A 20,572-nucleotide genomic window follows, 5' to 3' on the forward strand; every position below is an offset into this window, starting at 1 on the left:
CCGCTAGGCTCTGCTCCCTCCCTGGAAGCGCCCCGGAGCCTTGGCGGGGCTCGAGCGGAACGGAAGTGGCCGTGCGTGTTTCCAGCCGGAGCACGGGGGTGCCGGAAGGGGGGAGACTGGAAGCGCTGCACCGGCGGTGGGTGAAGGATGGCGGGGCTGGCGGTGCGGGACCCCGCGGTGGATCGCTCGCTGCGCTCCGTGTTCGGTGAGCAGGAGCCGGGGAGCGAGACCCTCCCGCCCCTGGGACAGAGACCCCAATACTCCCTCACCCAGCTGTGTCACTGGGGGGGTGGGGGGCAGCGCCCGGGCCCCCCCCTGGCCTTGTATCTGCTTCCCGGACCTCCCTCCCGCCTCCTCTGCGCCTGAGTCCCGCCCCCATCCCGGCTCTCCCCTCTCCAGAGCACGGAATCGGCCCCGGAGCCTCCCCCTGCCAGGTGCCCTCCCACCCCCGGTTAGACCCACTGCTCTGGAACAGAGACTCCCCCCACCGCTTTCCCTCGACAGAGGCCCACAGCGTAGCCCCCTACTCTACTGGGTGTAGAGATCCTCTTCTCCGCCCCTTGCCCACACTCTCCTTCTCTGTGACATCACAGCAGCTTGTTGCAGTGATCATTGTGATGTTGTAATGCTGGTGTCAGAAATGGACCCCCAGAAATAAATAATACATGTTTCTGAGCAGAATGGGTTCTCAATAAAACACTTCTCAAACCTATGTTTGTGCTATCCGTCACTCACCAGATACTGGCTGGAGAGAGAGAATATCCACAGCAATGTGATCTCTTGCCCCAAAGCCTTCCCTGGGGACTATTACAGTAAGGGGAAGCAGCACAGAAGAGATCATTGCCTTGGGCATCACGTGAAAACCTAAGGCAGGTAGTAAAAGGGAAATTAAGCATACAGTGCAGCCTTGCAAAACAGACATGAAAGTCTACCAGCTCAGGCACTAAAACTCACCTGTTCCTTACTGTAAAGCTGACTTAGAAAGCTAGAGATGCTTTACTTACCCTGAGCAAGTGGTGATTAAAGTGTTGCAAGTGCATACAGACGCTAAAGTGTCCATGGGGTGTACTATATATAGATATGAACATTTTTTGCTTTCAATATGAACGCTCTTTTCTGCTGTACTACCTCTTGTGTACAGCTGGTAAAAATTTTCCAAGGAAAAATGCTAGCCACCTTATTCAGTTTCCAAGTTGTCTGCCTAGCAGGAAGTTTGGGATTCCCTGAGAGCCAGGCAACCTGGCAGCCTGCCAGTTAGGCACATCAGGCAGCCAGTGATCAGAGGGAGCTCTGGGAAGCCAGCCCATCTGCTAGGCGGGGAGATTGACAGTGGGAATGTTTCATTGTTTCCCAAACCATTTTGGGGGAATTTCAGTTTTTGTGAAAAACTTCAAGATTTTGACTTTTTGTTCTGAATTGGAATGAAAAAAACTTGGAAACTCTTTAAGTTTTTTGTGGGATGGAATTTCCATTTTCCAGACAGCTCTGTCCTTTTGCATGTCACCTGCACAGAGATGCATCATAAGCATCTCTCTGTTGTGGGGTTGGTACAGAATGGGTATTATATCAAACTGTGGTGTGTTTTTATTTGGTGTAGCGTATCTAGTTTGTATGGACCAAAGATGTTGATTAATTGGTATTGTATAAGTGGCTTATGCATATGGAAAGTTTTTAAAAGCTATGATTATTTAATCAGGACAAGGAAGAATTAGATGTGACTAGAAGGGGTTAGTGAAAATTGCACTACCTCCTTTGTCTTTCCCATTATAAAAGAATGGGTCACTCAAAGTCATAGCAGGTAATCTAGGAACAAAGTAAGAAAATGTCTTTATGCTGCACGTAGTCAGCCTCTGGGATTTGCTGCTCCAGAGTGTCATGGGATCACATCGCAGACGGGTTTTAAAAGGGGCTGGATAATTGTAAGAGGTTATACAATTAATTGTATAATTACAATATACAATATAATTGTAAGAGGTTGATAATTGGTTGTTATTACAGGCTGAGATGAAGTAATCACAACACATACTTCAGGTCACAGGACAACTACCTGTAGGATTTCCCCCTTCCCTCCCTCCAAGTGATGTGCAGAAGTGTGCAATCAGCCTGTGTGTAACAGGGTTCAGGAGCTGCATTCCTCCGAAGCATCAAGTACTGGCCAATGACAGTGTAACTGATGGACCAATGATCTGCTCCCCTATCCGAAATCCAATTTTCCTACTCACAGGGGGTGCAGGCTGTCTTCGAGCCTCCGCCATGTCATCCTCCTCAGAGCCTTTCTGTGTTCACGTTCTTTGGTCGTTGATGTGATGAGTGGAGTTAAAAAGTATACACACAGTTTTTGACTATTCTGCACTGATTAAAGGCTTGGGCCAAAGTCCATAGACATAAGTAGATTTTGGATTGGACCCTGGATGCAGAGTCACCTTGGTGTGCTGTGGAAAATCATAGCACTGTCCCCTTTACCTTCCTCCGCATGGGCCCTTCATACTTCTCAGGCAAGTGGAAATGGAGTTAAGGAACCACCAAACCTGATTAAACTAAATATTCCACCAATATTTTCACTAAAACAGATAGGAAAAGAGTGGCAGAAAACACATGAAATGAGACCTGCCATCCCTCTAATAAAGGGTTAGGAAGATGTCCCAGGCTCACTGTAGTCCCTGTATTGTACTTACCTGTGTCCTGCACTGATTGATACCAGCATGGTGGTAAAAATGGGGAGAAAGAAGGAACTTGCAGCAGTATTGCTCCACTGTTTTGTGATTCACTGCCCCAGTGTATGACCCACTCATCTGACAAATAAGGTCAGATCTTCTCAGATGGTGATTCCTAACCTTTTCAGGCAACTCTTCCTGTTTGGACTTCAGTAGTATTAGCCAATGCCTGCTATCTCTCATTGGATTATGTACACTCTGAACTCTCATGGAGCTCTTGAGCTGCTCTTAATCCTACTTCCATGAGCACTCTATGCTCCATAGTGGGTTGGGCAGCACAAATGAAAGGAAAGCAGGCAACTGTGGCATTCTGGAGACCATAGGCAGCTCATTAAGCTTGGAGGAGGGGAAGAGCCTGGTGGAATAGTCCACAAAATCCTAAAACATAAGTACTGGTATCCAGCCCATAATAGGGACCCATTATTTTAAGAAACAACTACCCACTTCCCTGCAATTCCCTTCTGACCTGTGTCTGGATTGAGGCACATTACCAGAGTCCTAAAATGTGCCCCAGCCTGGATTCTGTACTAGCAATGAGACACTGCATCAACAGATGCATCAGGAGCAATGGTGTATATACACAAAAATCTGCAGTCCTGCAGCAGATTGCCAGAAACCTGTCTGTGTGTGTATGTTCACACAGCAATCCCTGGGCTTTGCCATCCCTGGGTTCATTTCTGTTCTTTCCTGTCTTCTCATGGAGAGAGGTTCATGCCTGTGTTTTTTCCTGATACTCGATGTCTGTACTGATATGTTGGTCCCCTCTCCCATAGTGGGGAATATCCCGTATGAAGCCACAGAGGAGCAGTTAAAGGACATTTTCTCGGAGGTCGGACCTGTCGTCAGTTTCAGGTGAGAACTGTTTCTCTTTTTGGCGTCACCCATAAATAGACAGGTGATCTCAGCTGTAGCCAATTCTGCACTCATCAGCACTCCAGCCACAAGCAGATGGGTCTCAGGCATACTTGGCAGACACAAGCTTTGAATGAGGTAGTCCTTCATCTTGTTGGGGACTGAGCAGAGGGTATGGAGATGGCGTTACCAGTCCGGAAAATGCTGTGGTATTGTGTAATACTTTCCCCGAGTGCCGTACTGCATCTAATGCCTGTGATTCTTTTGGCTCTGCCATCCAGGTTGGTGTATGACAGAGAGACAGGCAAACCAAAGGGATATGGCTTTTGTGAGTACCAAGACCAGGAGACAGCGCTCAGCGCCATGCGGAACCTGAATGGGCGTGAGTTCAGCGGGAGGGCGTTGCGTGTGGACAATGCAGCCAGCGAGAAGAATAAGGAGGAACTGAAGAGTGAGTCTGAACTTTGAGTTGAGGGGGTTAATGCTACCATAATGTTTGGCCTAAACCAACCTTACATATCTGTAACAAAAATCTACTAGCCAAGGTACAAAATGTAGACCCCCACCCAAATCGGGATGAGGTTGACAATGAAAAGCTCACAGATAGCTGATGTGCTGCAGATAAGATAGCAAGTGGAAGTTTGGGGGAGGATTGTAATTTCCGTGACCAGACAAACCCTACCCAGACCTGCTTTTTTTGATTAGTGAAGCTCCACATTTGACAAAGCGGTGTATGACGAATAGCCACATTATTGTGACATCCAGGGTCCTAGCTCACGTAGGAGACTGTATTACAGATCTGTGTGAAACAATCTTTCTACTGAACCATGGCGCAGCCCTCAACTTCTAATTGACTTGGTAGGAATTCCAGGCATGTTCAGAGCCCAGACTTTTAGTCAGTGACCCATGTACTGTCCAACAGCAGAATGGTGCTCCTGAATCTGTGTTTCAAAAGTACATTTCCCTCCCTCCTGTTTGTGAAGATGCAGCTGTGAGTACATCATCCTTGAGTTATTGGCCTTTCAGCTGAAGGGGTCAGTGCGAGAAAGCACCAGCAATTGTGCTGGTGATTCCTGTGATGTGAAATGAGACTGAGACCAGAAGCTTAGGGTTCCCAGGACGCTTGTGTGTTTAACCTTTCCTCTTTGTCTCCCCCTCTCTATCCCTGTCAGGCTTGGGCACAGGTGCCCCTATTATAGAGTCACCATATGGAGACCCTATAAATCCTGAAGATGCCCCCGAGTCTATCAGCAGGGCAGTTGCCAGCCTGCCACCTGAGCAGATGTTTGAGCTGATGAAGCAGATGAAGGTGAGTGGGAGCAAAGTGCCTGGTACCAAGTCACAAACTTGCAACCATGGTCTTACAGTGCAGAATAACCCCACCCCCATCACACGAAAAACCAGGCAGCAGCAGTTCCTCACTCACAACTCTGTGACATTGCCACTCCTGTTAATGCCTCATATGTGCCACTGCTGATGCAGGGTAGAATGATCCGGAGGGTCAATCGGGCCTGGTCTACACTAAGAGTTTATCTCGAATTTAGCAGCATTAAACCAAATTAAGCCTGCACCTATCCACACAACGAAGCCCTTTACTTCTATATAAAGGACTCTTAATATCGATATTTGTACTCCTCCCTGATGAGGGGAGTAGCACTGAAATCAGTATTGCCATTTCAAATTAGGGTTAGTGTGGCCGCAGTTCGACGGTATTGGCCTCCAGGAGCTATCCCACAGTGCACCATTGTAACCACTCTGGACAGCAATCTGAACTCATACAGGAAAAGCCCCGCGAACTTTTGAATTTCATTTCCTGTTTGCCCAGCATGGAGCGCTGATCAGCACAGGTGACCATGCATTCCCAGAATTAAAAAAGAGCTCCAACATGGACCATACGGGAGATACTGAATCTGATCTCTGTATGGGGAGATGAATCTATTCTATCAGAACTCCATTCCAAAAGACAAAATGCCAAAGCATTTGAAAAAATCTCCAAGGCCGTGATGGACAGAGGCTACAACAGGGGCTCAACACAGTGCTGCCTGAAACTTAAGGAGCTGAGACAAGCATACCAGAAAGCCAAAGAATCAAATGGATGCTCATGGAAGGAGGGGCAACTGACGGCTGTAGCTATCCCACAGTTCCCGCACTCTCCGAAACCCATTTGAATTCTAGACTGAGCTCCCAAAGCCTGAAGGGTCAAAAACATTGTCGCAGGTGGTTCAGGGTATATGTCATCAGCCCCCCCATGAAAGCAAAGGGGAAAAAATCATTTCTTGCCTTTTTTCAATGTCGCCGTATGTCTACTGGATGCTGCTGGCAGACGTGGTGCTGCAGCGCTACACAGCAGCATCCCCTTGCCTTGCGAACGGCAGACAGTACAGTAGGACTGATATCCATCATCATCATCCCGTGGGTGCTCCTGGCTGGCCTCAGTGACGTCGGCCAGGGGAACCTTGGCAAAAATTGGAATGTCTCTAGGTCATTCTCTTCTTTAAGTTTTGTCTCATGGAGATTCAGTCCTGCCTGGAATATTGTGGCAGTTGGAGGCTTCTGACTCAGGCTGCTCTCCCACCATGCGGTCGCGCCTACCCCAGCCTACTCCTTGCTACCAGGGCTCACAATCAGATACTTAGGCCTCTACATTTTGCTGCAAATAAAAAAATTAAGCTGCCGTTTAGAACTGTCCCCCAACATACATATCCTGGGACATTTTGTATTTTACCAGTGTCAGCCAAAGGCCCACACGCAAATGGAGATTCAGTCCTGCCTGTGCTTCTATCCTAGTGCTTGTCACAGATTCCCATTTTTAGCTATAGGCTGAGCAAGTGCAGAATGGTGGTTCACTCTACTTCACTGTAAGCCAACCGCCCTCTCCTCCCCTCTTTGATCTCTGCTTGCAGAGGCAATAAAGTCAGTGTTGTTTCTTATTCCTGCATTCTTTATTACTTCATCACACAAATGGGGGGACACTGCCACGGTAGCTCAGGAGGGGTGGGGGAGGAGGGAAGCAACAGGTGGGGTTGTTGCAGGGGCACCCCCTAGAATGGCATGCAGCTCATCATTTCTGCGGGATGTCTGGGGCTCTGACCCAGAGCGGCCGTTTGCCTCTCTGGTTCTTTAGTAGGCTTGCCTGATATTCTAGGCAAGACTGACTCTCCATTAGACAAAACTTAAAGAAGAGAATGACCTGGGGAGTCATTCCCATTTTTGTCCAGGCACCCCGACCGACCTCACCGAGGCCGGCTAGGATAACCCCGTGACACCAGCAGATGATACAGTATGACTGGTAACCGTCTTTGTTAACTTGCAAAGGCAAGGGGATGCTGCTGTGTAGCACTGCAGTACCGCATCTGTCAGCAGCATCCAGTACACATACAGTGACAGTGAAAAAAAGCTGAACGGGCTCCATGGTTGCTGTGCTATGGCGTCTGCCCGGGCAATCCAGGGAAAAGGGTGCGAAATCATTGTCTGCTGTTGCTTTCACGGAGGGAGGATTGACTGACGACATTTACCCATAACCACCCATGACAAATTTTTGGCCCCATCAGGCACTGGGATCTCAACCCAGAATTCCAATGGGCGGGGGAGACTGCGGGAACTATGGGATAGCTACCCACAGTGCAACGCTCTGGAAGTTGACGCTAGCCTCGGTACATGGACGCACACCGCCGAATTAATGTGCTTAATGTGGCCGCGTGCACTCGACTTTATACAATCTGTTTCCAAAAATCGATTTCTGTAAAATCGGAATAATCCCGTAGTGTAGACATGCCCTCAGTATCTGGGGTGCTGTCATGAGGAATATAAGCAGGTTGGACAAGGACGTGAGCTAGTCTAACAGCTGGACTTGCTGTTGTGGAGAGCTGGGCTGTCTAGTGTCCTACTTCCCTGTTAGCACTCCTTGGTTTGGCTAATACTGTGGACGTTGGAGAAGAGGAGATGATCATGGAGAAGAGGATGTGGATCAGGCACATTTTTATGAGCAGCCTGAGCGTGATTTCTTTATTAACTGTCCTTGTGTTTCAGACAGTCCACAGCATGAGTCACTCAGATGCATTATTGGTTGTTTTATTAACCATGCCAGCACCATGTAACGTACCAGACAAATGAAGCAAAACGCTCCTGCCCTTTGAGATATTGCCATTCCTGCATTTCCAGAAACATTGCTGTCCCCATGGGTTGCAGCAACAGTTATCAGTGAAGGGCTTAATACTACACAGCAGCAGCGAGGCCCATTGAGAACTCTGATCTGTGTGTTGCTCTTTAGTTATGTGTGCAGAACAGCCCTCAGGAGGCACGGAACATGCTGCTCCAGAACCCTCAGCTGGCATATGCCCTGCTCCAGGCCCAAGTGGTGATGAGGATCGTCGATCCAGAGATTGCTCTGGTATGTATGATCCCGCCCCTCAGTCTGGCATCAACGGGGACACTTGTCTGGAGAGATGGGGCTGTGGGTGGATTCCAGGAATGGCCATGTCTAGTTGGTGCATGCACAACTTCTTTGTCCTCCATCTTCTGCCCTTAGAAAATTCTGCATCGTCAGACCAGTGTTCCACCTCTGATTCCAGGCAACCCACAGCCAGTTCCAGGGCCTGGGCCTGGACCCGGGCCTGGTCCAGGTCCAGGTCCTAATGCACAGATGAACCAGCAGAATCCCCCATCGTCCCAGCCACAGCCCATAGTAAGAATCTGTTTGTTCAACCCACATTATTGAGATGGAGGTTAAGGGTGTGAAGTCTCCGTGTGTGTTGTTGAGAAGGCTTCTCAGTGTGAAACCCTGGTGTGTGGGGGAGCGTTGTGTGTGTGTGTTGGTAAGGAGGAGTTCTCCGCCTGCAACCCTGGCACAATGGGTGATGCTCATGTCTGTTGGTGAGAAGGGGCTCTCAATGTGATTTCTTCCCTCTACAGGGTGGCATGCATGTAAATGGAGCTCCTCCTCTGATGCAGCCTCCTATGCAGGGTGGAGTGCCAGCCCCAGGTCAGATGCCAGCCTCCGTAGCCGGCCCAGGTCCTGGCCCCTTGGCTCCTGGAGGTGAGCTCCATGAGCATGTCTGAACTGCAAACCGTAAAAGTTGCCCAAAGCTTCTGCAGGGACAACATGCCCCATGAGTGCGGGGACATTGCAGGCTTTTAAGAGAGATAGTTGCACATGTAGAAGATTTGAAGCCTAGGGAGTAACTCTTGGGTCATCCAACTGGAGGGGCTCACTCCATCTCTATGGCCTGTTAGGCCAGGTGGAAATCTGTCTGTCAGTGGCAGGGTGGGGCATCTTTATAGGAGCAGAATAGTGAGGGCTGTGGGGAGAGAGAACCAGAGAGAGGGGTTGTGAGTTCTCTGCTCTTCCCTCCCAGGTGGAATGCAGCCTCAGGTCGGGATGCCAGGAGGTGGACCAGTGCCCTTGGAACGTGGACAAGGTAAACCAGATGTCAGTTAATCCATGTTTGATGCAATGTGTCATAGGGATCCCTACTTCCAGGCCAGGACGTTGAGACTTTCAGAGCCACGTGTCAGAGTTGTTGACGGAGCAGGGAATCCCCCCAAGCTAACTGAATGTGTAAAAGTTTTTCCAGCCTGTCTGTGAGTCTGTGTGCACTTGTCTTTCTGTCTGAGAGTGTGTATAGTGAGCAGGGAGAACAATGCCTTCTCCAGTAACTCGCTTTCTGGTACTTTGCATGTCCAGGTGTAGGCGAGCCAGGCTGTTGCCTGCTATTTGCTACTGTTGAGTCTCCTGTGCTTTCTTTTGCTTGTCCAGGAGAGGGAGCAGTAGCTTTTCTTTTGCACAGAATAGTGATGTGTGTGGAGTGATGATCAAAGCAGAGTGTGTTTCTATGGAGATGTTTTGCTTAGTCCTCCCTCCCTATGTGGAAGGCTGTACACCAGTGTCTTGGAATGAGATATAATGCAATTAGACAGTTAAAGTCGGGACTCTCATTATCCAGTTTATCACAACAAAGGGATCCCTGTTCTTTCATATTGTGGGACATGGGGGGAGTGAGTATCCTCCCTCAGCCTTCTAGCAGAACATGGCAAATTCCTTTGGGAATCCCATATTTTTACATACCTTAAAAGCAGCGGAATCTGAGACAGGCTTGTTTTGATTTCACCTTTGGGTCCTTCACCCCCATTAACAGCCCCAGTGCCTCCCCACTGCTGCCAGAGCTTTGCCAAGAAGCAACCACACGAAATAATTCTTAGCAGCTTCCCTGCTGTTTGCAGGACTTTGAATAGCAGTGGTGAAACTGAACCAGACTTTTGTTAATTTCTGTGTCTGCTTGGGGAAGCTCTGAGCAGAGGCAGTGGAGCTGTCTCCTGCACACTCAGGCACAGCCTGACCACCTCATGCTGCCTCCCACTTACAGAAGGTTATTTTGAAACTGTAAGGGCTACACATTTAATATATTTTAAAGAAAGTAAAAATGCAACAGAACTTTATGGTATAGGTCCCTGTCCCCTCCGCCATAGTGACCAGAGAAAATAGTGTCTAGGTGAGTGGGTTTTTCAAGCTATGTAGAAGAAACCATCCTCCTCACAAGACTGGCCTTCAGTGTTTCCATCCAGTGGCATTATTGGGAAGATCTGACAAAGCCAGGCCTGTAAAATTGGCAGCATCTCTTCAAAATATGCAGTCTGATTTGTGGGAGCCTGCCTTATAGGTTAGGGGTTTGTTACAGGAGTGGGTGGGTGAGATTCTGTTGCCTGCATTATGCAGAAGGTCAGACTAGATGACCATAATGGTCCCTTCTGACCTTAGGTCTATGAATCTATGAGCTCACACCGCGGAGGGAAAAGAGTCTGTGCAGCACTAGTGGGTCTGTGGTGTAGGCAGGCCTGTCGCTGAGTCTGTGTGTGCGTGTGTACGTGCGCTATTTATGTGTCTGCTCTTTTCCCTCTTTTCCTGCTGCTCACCCAGGAAACCTGCAGCTCTCGCCCGTGGGACCTGCCAGGCCTGCATCTATTGAGCGAGTTCAAGGTATCCATGACAGCTACCAGCTCCCTTTGTCACGGGGCTTTGTGTGGAATGCATGGAAAAAGCCTGGAGTTCAGCACTAGGGTTCTCTTTGCTTGGGGCTGTGGGACCGCTTTATGTAGTCTGCCCAGTGTGGAAGTGAGCACTCGTCAAAGGCAGGGCCTAGGGTTCTGCATAGAGGGGTAAGAGATTAACCCAGTACATGCGGAAACAGACGGGAGAGAGGAGGCCATCGCTGCTCATGCTCGGCTTTTTGACCTCATGGATGTGGGGTTACTGGATTTGATCTGCACTGTCTAGGCTCACAGTTGACCTTGTGACTCACGCTTGATGTGACCAGTTTTGTTGGTAGTTATTGCAATCTTGGTTCTCGACTTTTTGTCAACAAGCCACAGCAGCCGCTGTGGGGGACAGGAAGGTCTGAACTTAGCACCGAAGGCACCCGCTTCTGTGAGCTGCAGTGTTGTCTGTGGGAAGATTTCCTTCCTGTTTGCTGTGCATCACTTCCAGCCACATCATGGACAGCAGTGTTGCCTTTGTCCAAAGCCAGTGTGTGTCTGTGAGCTACAGGGAGCACTGGGGATGGGATTCGGTTGCATCTCACTGTCAGGGACGACAGGAGTGGTGCTGTCTCACAGGAGGACTTTGGTGTGATTGTTCTTGCCAATGCTTGACCTCAGTAATTTCCCTTGCTTGCCTCCCTGGCAGTGCCCATGCCGGACCCAAGGGCCCCTATGCAGCGTGGACCATTACCTGCTAGCGGCCCACCACCCCGGGGCCTTCTGGGAGATGCCCCAAATGACCCACGTGGAGGGACCCTGCTTTCAGTCACTGGAGAAGTGGAGCCCAGGTGAGTGGGCCAGAGGATGAATCGGTACCAATCTGAGCCTTAGAGGCTCTGAATCCCCGCCTCTTGTGGTCGGAGTGTTGGTTAAGTGGCACTGCCTGCCGGGTGAACTGCTGGGTCCCATGCTGGCTGCTCAGAGGGATGTTTGCTGGCATCCAGGTACACACAGCTGTGCAGCAGGAAGGGAGGATGGTGTTTGTGGCCACTCAGACTGACTAGGCAAGGTGGAAACATTAGCATCCATCCCTATGTGCCAAACTCCCCCACTTTCTGTGCAGCCGACTATGTGCTTTGGTCAAAATACTGTACCTGCTCGGTGCCAAGCTTGTGTCCGATTCTCACACTCACCTTTCTCCTTCTGCTCTGTTTTCCTTCTTTCTCTCTCTCAACAGAGGTTACCTTGGGCCACCACACCAGGGTCCACCCATGCACCATATGCCCGGCCACGACAATCGTGGCCCACCCCCACATGAAATGAGGGGAGGACCAATGGGAGAACCCAGGCCATTGATGGGAGAACCTAGAGGGCCTTTGATGGATGCTCGAGGTGAGAGAATGGCCATAAATGAAACGTGACCAAGAGAGGACCCAGGGATGTGAGGAAAATGGGAAGGTGGGACATTTCAGCAGTGAAGTGAGATGCAGAGAAAGTTATACAGGGTTGGAGGGAGGCACTGGGGGGAGGGGGAGGTGTAGTTACACAGGGAAAGGGGAGAAGAAGTTCAGATTTGTCATTTTCCAAAAGCAGGTGCCGTTCACACACCGTCCCTGACCCGTCTTGGTTTTCTGCCAGTCATTAAACCAAAGGAGGCTTAACTTTCAAATGTGGGTCTGTGTCCCCAACGTTCTCCCACACAGAATTCCCTTCCTTATGGCTTGTTTTTTCTCTGCAGGTGGAAGAGATCCCAGAGGGATGGAGCCCAGAGGGATGGAGCCCAGGGGCATGGAGCCCAGAGGGATGGAGCCCAGGGGCATGGAGCCCAGAGGGATGGAGCCCAGGGGCATGGAGCCCAGAGGCATGGAGCCCAGAGGGATGGAGCCCAGAGGGATGGAGCCCAGGGGCATGGAGCCCAGGGGCATGGAGCCAAGAGGGATGGAACCCAGAGGGATGGAGCCCAGAGGCATGGATGCCAGAGGAATGGAGCCTAGAGGGATGGAGCCCAGGGGCCCTGGCCCCAACCCAAGGGGCCCTATGCCTGGTGGAATTCAAGGACCTGGGCCACTTAACTTGGGAGCAAGTGGCCCTCAGGGACCTAGACAGGTACACACAGCATCTTCTGTTTCAGTCTTAATCTGATAGATAACTACAAGCACTTAGTGGCAGGTTTCTTGGTGATGTCAATTCTTTAACAGCCTGCATCCCACTTGTCCCTACAGCCCCTTGGCGAGGGGGAGCAGAGGGCTCCACGCACTGCCCTTGCCTGTGGGTACCTGCCCCGAAGCTCCCATTGGCTGTGGTTCCCCCTTCCCAGCCAACGGGAGCTTCAGGGGAGGTACCCACAGGCAAGGGCAGTGCACGGAGCCGTCTGCCCCTTCTTCCCCAGGGGCTGCAGGGACGTGATGTCGTCCGCTTCTGGGATCGGTGCGGGGCCTGCAGTGCCATGGCGGTGGCAATCCCACGGGCGGGATCCAAAGCCCTGAGGGGCTGGATCCGGCCCGCGAACCATAGTTTGCTCACCCCTGGAATAGCTCATGCTGGTGGGGGAGTGGCACTATATATGTAAGAAAGCGTAGAATCAAATGAAGTAAAAACCTTAAATGAACCAAGCTGTACCATAGAATCTCAATGGATATTGCTGTAGATTGCTCTACCCAACCCAAGCGTGGAGACCTGTTTTCTTCCACAATTTTTTATTTTCCCCCCCGAGTCACAGCACCAAATTGTGGAAGAAAACAGCCCTTCACGCTCGGGTTGGGTACAGCAAGTCAGAGACAGTCTTTATTCTCAAGCAATTGCGAAGAGGAGAAAGAGCACACTGGCAGGGATTCACTCTGTCCAGGCAGGTCTCTGATACATAAACAATTAGAGCAAGCTTTTATACCTTTTTGTTACATATAATAATGAGCAACAGCTGCATTTTGTTATACATATTTCTTCCTGATATCTCATTTTCTCATTAATTTCTGCTACAGTCTACATTCCATTCTTATCTATCACAAGCTCAAAACAGTCTCTTACTGTCTGTTCCATTCACTTTCTCGCTTTCTACTCGCCTAGGCCGTGCCTTCAAGTCTCGTGTTATTAGAGTCGGTGTCTGCCTAACTTTGTTAGCCTGACTCTTGCTCTATTCCTAGAGTCCAACTAAGATCTCCATGTTCAAATTCCCTTTATCCCTTTTTCCACTTCCACAATAGTAATTGCATGCTCTAATCATGAGAATATAGCAGTAGGGATATATTACCAACCACCTGACCAGGATGGTGATAGTGACTGAAATGCTCAGGGAGATTAGAGAGGCTATAAAAATAAAAAACTCAATAATAACAATGTGGGGGATTTCAACTATCTCCATATTGACTGGGTGCATGTCACCTCAGAATGGGATGCAGAGATAATGTTTCCTGACAGTTTAAGTGACTGCTTCTTGGAGCAGCTACTCTTGGAACCCACAAGAGGAGAGGCAATTATTGATTTAGTCCTAAGTGGAGCTCAGGATCTGGTCCAAGAGGTGAATATAGCTGGACCGTTTGGTAACAGTGACCATAATATAATTAAATTTAACATCCCTGTGGTGGGGAAAACACCACAGCAGCCCAACACTGTAGCATTTCATTTCAGAAATCCCTGCAAGCTGCATGGAAACTTTTTAAAGACTCCATGATAGAGGCTCAACTTAAATGTGTACCTTAAAGTAAAAAACAGAGAACCAAAAAAATGCTACCGTGGCTAAACAAAAAAGTGTGAGAGGCAAAAAGGCATCCTTTAAAAAGTGGAAGTTAAATCCTGGTGAGGAAAATAGAAAGGAGCATAAATTTTGGCAAATGAAGTGTAAAAATATAATTAAGAAAGCCAAAAAAGAATTTGAAGAACAGCTAGTCAAAACCTCAAAAAGTAATAGCGAAACATTTTTTAAGCACATCAGAAGCAGGAACTTAACAACCAGTGAGGCCACTGGACAACCAAGATGCTAAAGGAGCACTCAAGGATGATAAGGCCATTGCGGAGAAACAAAATTAATTTTTTGCTTAGGTTTTCAAGGCTGAGGATGTGAGGGAGATTCCCAAACCTGAGCCATTCTTTTTAGGTAACAAATCTGAGGAACTGTCCCAGATTGAGGTGTCTTTTGAAACAAATTGATAAACTAAACAGTAATCTGAAGGAACTCAAATGTGAAATTGCAAAACTACTAACTGTAGTTTGTAACCTATCATTTAAATCAGCTTCTGAACCAATTGACTGTAGGATAGCTAATGTGACACCAATTTTTAAAAAGGGCTCCAGAGGTGACCCGGGTAATTACAGGCCAGTAAGCTTGACTTTTGTACTGGACAAACTGGTTGAAACTATAGTAAAGAACAAAATGGTCAGACATATAGATGAACATAATGTATTGGGGAAAAGTCAACATGGCTTTTGTAAAAGGAAATCATGCCTCACCAATCTACTAGAATTCTTTAGGGGACCAACAAGCATGTGGACGGGGAATCCAGTGGATATAGTGTACATAGATTTTCAGAAAGCCTTTGACAAGTCCCTCACCAGGCTTTTAAGCAAAGTAAGCTGTCATGTGATAAGAGGGAAGGTCCTCTTCTGGATTGGTAACTGCTTAAAAGATAGGAAACAAAGGGTTGGAATAAATGGTCAGTTTTCAGAATTGAGGGAGGTAAATGGTGGTGTCCCCCAGGGGTCTGTACTGGGAACAGTCCTATTCAACTTATTCATAAATGATCCGGGAAAAGGGGTAAACAGTTAGGTGGCAAAATCTGCAGAAGATACACAATTATTCAAGATAATTAATTCTTATGCAGACTGTGAAGAGCTACAAAAGGATCTCTCAAAACTGGGTAACTGGGCAACAAAATGGCAAATGAAATTTAGTGTTGATAAATGCAAAGTAATGCACATTGGAAAACATAATCCCAACTATACATATAAAATGATGGGGTCTAAATTAGCTCTTACCACTCAAGAAAGAGATCTTGGAGGCATGGACAGTTCTCTGAAAACATCCACTCAATGTGCAGCAGCAGTCAAAAAAGCAAACAGAATGTTGGGAGTCATTAAGAAAGGGATAGATAAAAAGACAGAAAATATCATATTGCCTCTTTATAAATGCATGATATGCCCAGATCTTGAATACTACGTGGAGATGTGGTCGCCCCATCTCAAAAAAGATATATTGGAATTGGAAAATGTTCAGAAAAGGGCAACAAAAATGTTTAGGGACATGGAATGGCTGCCGTATGAGGAGAGATTAATAAGACTGGGACTTTTCAGCTAGGAAAAGAGACAACTAAGGCGGGATATGATAGAGGTCTACAAGTCATGACTGGTGTGGAGAAAGTAACTAAGGAAGTGTTATTTACTACTCACAACACAAGAACGGGGGTCACCAAATGAAATTAATAGGCAGGTTTAAAACAAACGAAAGGAAGTATTTTTTCACACAAGGCAAAGTCAGCCTGTGGAACTCCTTGCCAGAGGATGTTGTGAAGGCCAAGACTATAACAGGGTTCAAAAAAGAGCTAGATATGTTAATGGAGGATAGATCCATCAATGGCTATTAGCCAGGATGGGCAGGGATAGTGTCACTAGCCTGTTCGTCAGAAGCTAGGAATGGGCAACGGGATGGATCACTTGATGATTACCTGTTCTGTTCATTCCCTCTGGGGCACCTGGCATTGGCCAGTCAGAAGACAGAATACTGGGCTAGATCGACCTTTGGTCTGACCCAGTATGGCCATTCTTACATTCAAGTCTGGCCCTAAGTGACTTGCCTAAGATCACAAGGGTGTTGGTGACACAGCTTGGAACTGAACCCAACCGTCCTTAGTCCAATCCAGCATCTTAGCCACAAGGCCGGCCTTCCTCCAACCTTCTGCTGTTATTGCCAGGATTACATGGACTACGGTCTCTTGAACTTGGGGGGCCTATTTCCTTGTTTCTCGTGGCACTCCACTTTCAGCCCCCCCTCATGGTGCCAGGAACTTACCTACTTTACGTTCTAGTGCATGCATTGTGTTTTCCGTGACTGAATCCAAACTATTCACAGTTCTACAAGAGCAGAGGGGCCCAGGTCATCCCATCTCTTTGTGCCCACAGGTTCCCAACATGCCAGGGGCAGGCATACAAGGAGGTGGTATGCCAGGGGCAGGCATACAAGCAGGAGCCATGCCAGGGGCAGTGGTACAAGGAACTGGCCAGCCAGGAGGCTTTAGCCCTGGGCAGAACCAGGTCACCCCTCAAGATCATGAGAAGGTGAGTAAACAAAGGGCAACTCAGGCTCAGAGGGCGGGGACGGAGGCTGGATACCCCATTGCCATGGGAATGAACTAAGCGCTCCTTCTCTCTGGCACAGCAAGAGTCTCCAGTGTCTTGTAGTTTCTGTGCTGGGGCCAGCTCCGCCTGGGGAGTTAATGCTCCTGCAGCTTTCCAGGAGAGTGTTCATAAGCAGCAGCAAGATGGCTGGTTTGAAACTTTTCCTTTGGGCGTGGCCAGTGAGCCAGGTCCTTTCAGGTGATGAGAGTTTATACTGCTCCTGCGCTTTGCCTTCCTCCTTCCCTCCCTCCAGCAGCCTGGTCTTTGGATAACTTCCTCTTTACTGGCTTTTCTGTAACCCTTTGCTGCCCCCTTCCTCTTGGGAAATTGCTCTTGCACATGGTATTGCAGATCCTCCCCTCTCTCTCCACAGGCTGCCCTGATCATGCAGGTTCTCCAGCTGACTGCGGACCAGATCGCCATGTTGCCCCCAGAGCAAAGGCAAAGCATCCTTATCCTAAAGGAGCAGATCCAGAAATCCACTGGGGCTCCATGACAGGTGAGATGGGGTGGAGGCCGCATTACTGCAGCCAGGGAGGGCGAGGCTGTAGCCAGAAAGGTGATGGGACAGCTTGTATGAACTAAGGGGGTGAAGGAAGTATGGAGAGCAGTGTGAAATGGAGAAGATCCCCTAACCCTGCCACTGAATTAGATGCCCTATGGCCTGCCCTGGTTAGGTGCCACACATTCTCCCATGCGTTGTAGCAGTGGTTCTCAACCAGGAGTACCCAGAGGTCTTCCAGGGGGTACATCAACTCATCTAGGTATTTGTCTGGTTTTACAACAGGCTACATAAAAAGCACTAACGAATTCAGTACAAACTAAAATTTCACTCAATGACTTGTTTATACTGCACTGCACACTGAAATGTACGTACAATATTTATATTCCAATTGATCTGTAATTATATGGTAAAAATGAGAAAGTCAGCAATTTTTCAGTACTAGTGTGCTGTGACACTTGTATTTTAATGTCTAATTTTGTAAGCAAGTAGTTTTTAAATGAGGTGAAACTTGGGGTATGCACAACAAATCAGACTCCTGCCAGGAGTACAGTAGCCTGGAAAGGTTAAGAGCCACTGCATTATAGGGTTGCCTAGTTATGTGTGGTGTTGGGAGGGTCATTCTTCTCTCTGGTGCATCTCCAGTGATTTCTGTGCCAGACAAGTACTGAGTTAGGGGTGCTCTGTTCCAGTGTGGCCAGCCTTGTGGCACTGTAGCTAACCCAGCCCTCACCTTACAGCTTCCACAATAAACACACATACTCCTGTAAGCGAGAGATGGGGCATGGCGTCGCTCTGCCTCTGATTCACTGTGTGATCTGGGGCCAGTCACATCATGCTGTGTGCCTTAGTTTCCCCTCTGTAAAGCAGGGTGCTAGTTACACCTCCCCAGTGTCACCCAATGAAGGCTGGTAGCAGGTGAAGCTGCTGCTGACATATTGGATATGCTGACTGTCAGATAGCCCCCTGCTCTTTCGCTCTCCCTGAGGTTCTTTGGGCCTCCTCAGACAAACCAGCCTCGGTTTGGCCTTTACAGCGCTAGGGGATGGGCCCCAGTTAATCCTGCCCGGAGAAGTATATGGGCTTCACTCCTGCTTGTGGCTGGAGAGGAGGCTCAAAGTGCTCCTGCAGCTGTTGGGTAGGAGGTCGTGGGCAGCATGCTCCTGTGTTACATGTCATATGGAAGGCTGAGGGGCTAGACCGGGCAGTGGGATACGTGTATGCATTGCTGGACTGTATTCAGCTATCCAGAAGAGAGCAGCAACAGTGGCCAGTGGTGCCCAGCAAAACCCTGCGTCTGCAGCCACTGCTCTAAATCTCTTTAAAGAAGGGATATCTCCTTTCACAAGGCTGTGGAAATGTAGGAGGGTTGCTTCTTGAGGAGCTGCCGTTTGTGCTGTGGGAAATTCCCATGGGCTGGGCCCCGGCCTGTAAGGACACACTCAGTTATTTCTCCTGGGAATCCAGAATGGCCTGGCGTGGGCACCAGGCCTTATGTACTCCCCTCAAATATCCCTCTTATTTTTGCATAGTTTAGAAGACCCTTGGTGACCCTGGCAACAACTCTGAAGATCCAGACCTGTGGGATGGAGGAGGCACCCAAGGCAGCAGCTTCACTTCATCACTGTCTGACCTGGTGCAGCCATCAGGGGAAGGGTTCCCCCTTCTTCCCACCCAGAATCACCCCCATACTTTTCATTCTGTGTTTTGTGTGTGTGTTTTACAGTATTTGAAATAAACTTGGAGGAGGATTTGAGTACAGTTCACAACTCTGCTTGATATTGCCTCCAACGGGCGCCTCTTTCTGTGCCTGACTTAGAAGCACTAGAGATGGCAAAGGCCTCTGGGTCACACGTGTGAGCCCTTCACCTGGCCAGGCATGATGGCCTCTCTCCAGTATAATCGGGGAATTCCTTCATCTGGTGCAGCATATCCTGGCTCCAGGATTGATCATTAGTCACTGTGTTTCTGCAGACACCGAAGTCCATGTTTCCCAGCCTTGTTCCCTTAACCACACAGAAGGTTTCTTACAGGCTGATCTGTGCTCAGCATGACTCTTCCTAAAGGGGATGGTGGGAGAAAGAGATGGTCCCTCTAGGCAGCTTGTTGCTATTTGCTGAACAGATGAGATGCTACCGTTATTACTTGCAGTCTCTGGCAGAAGAAACTCAGTAAACTGGCGTGTCTGGAGAAGGCTGGTGCACTGAAATTGTTATCTGAGGAGTATGACAAGGGACAGTTAGGCCAGCCTGACCACTGTGGTGGGACAAAGAGCCGGGTCTGTATTATATCTGCTCTGCTGAGTTTCATACATGTGGTGAGGAGTGAAAGGGGCATAAGGTGAAGATGTCCTCTTACCAAGAATGTCCCAGTTGATCTGGAAACCTTGCCAGGCACCAACTGGGCCCACTGAAAATGCCCACACCTGTGTCATTTTTCTTTCATTAACAACCATGTCAGCTTGCTCCATCAGTGAGAGAAAAAACATTTCAAACAGTTCATGGCAACCCCCCATTTAAGTGGTAAGGTCTTTTGTGATAGCAGGCAGGTGGGAACATTTGGGCCACAGTCACTTTGGCAAGATTTATGAGGCACCCTTATCAAAGCACCTGTGATGAAAATGTATCTGTCGCACTTGTCTGATTGAAGTTTTTCTTGGGCATTTCTTTCAGTGAATTGTGTGCTGGTGTAAGACACTGAATTGCATGCAGGACTGGAGCACTCTGCCCACCACTGGGTGCAGCAAAGGAAGCTGCAGTGCAACTGTTCCCACAACACCCCTTACACTTGTGTACATCCTTCTGTGGAAGATCTCCTATAGGGCTGAAATGGGTAGCTTAGCTTTCAGTCCTACCCATCCTGACATGAAAAATGCCGTTGTGGATTGCTAAGCCCCTTGCTCTCAACTGGCAGGTCAGCTGTGGCTGCTGTATCATTTAAGATATCTTCCATTCCTGGTAATATGTTTTTCTTCTTTTCAGGATACATTCAGGCAGGTTTTGTTTCCGTGAGTCACTCTCAAATCGGGTTGTTAAACCTTTCTGCTGTGGCTACTGGATGACAGAATATGCTCACAATGTCACCAAACAGAACAGCTGTGACGGGAGAGGAGGTGGCAATTTGACTTTATTACTCTGTTTTTTACAATTAGCGCAGACAGAGCACAGGTTCAACAGACACCATCAGACACTAGGTAAATGCTCTGCAT

The 20,572-nt window shown here is 48.6% G+C and overlaps 1 protein-coding gene across 5 annotated transcripts; it reads left to right on the forward strand.

Moving 5' to 3' along the window:
- The first annotated feature begins 111 nt into the window (after positions 1-111).
- CSTF2 (cleavage stimulation factor subunit 2) lies at positions 112-19,120 on the forward strand. 5 transcript variants are annotated; one of them, XM_050965055.1, is made up of 16 exons: positions 112-205; positions 3,488-3,566; positions 3,848-4,017; positions 4,739-4,875; positions 7,837-7,956; positions 8,095-8,250; positions 8,478-8,601; positions 8,921-8,983; positions 10,480-10,539; positions 11,245-11,386; positions 11,776-11,930; positions 12,277-12,324; positions 12,400-12,644; positions 16,647-16,802; positions 17,236-17,361; positions 18,902-19,120. In XM_050965055.1, the coding sequence occupies exons 1-15, from the start codon at positions 148-150 to the stop codon at positions 17,356-17,358; spliced, it is 1,836 nt and encodes a 611-aa protein (XP_050821012.1). In that variant the 5' UTR covers positions 112-147; the 3' UTR covers positions 17,359-17,361; positions 18,902-19,120. The 5 variants fall into 5 exon arrangements, with proteins under 5 accessions (XP_050821012.1, XP_050821010.1, XP_050821009.1 ...); XM_050965053.1 differs by having other exon boundaries at positions 8,095-8,153; positions 8,190-8,250; positions 12,277-12,644; XM_050965052.1 differs by having other exon boundaries at positions 12,277-12,644; positions 18,897-19,120.
- Positions 19,121-20,572: the final 1,452 nt, after the last annotated feature.

Source organism: Gopherus flavomarginatus, chromosome 8, assembly GCF_025201925.1.
Source record: "Gopherus flavomarginatus isolate rGopFla2 chromosome 8, rGopFla2.mat.asm, whole genome shotgun sequence".
Classification (NCBI taxonomy): Eukaryota; Metazoa; Chordata; order Testudines; family Testudinidae; genus Gopherus; species Gopherus flavomarginatus.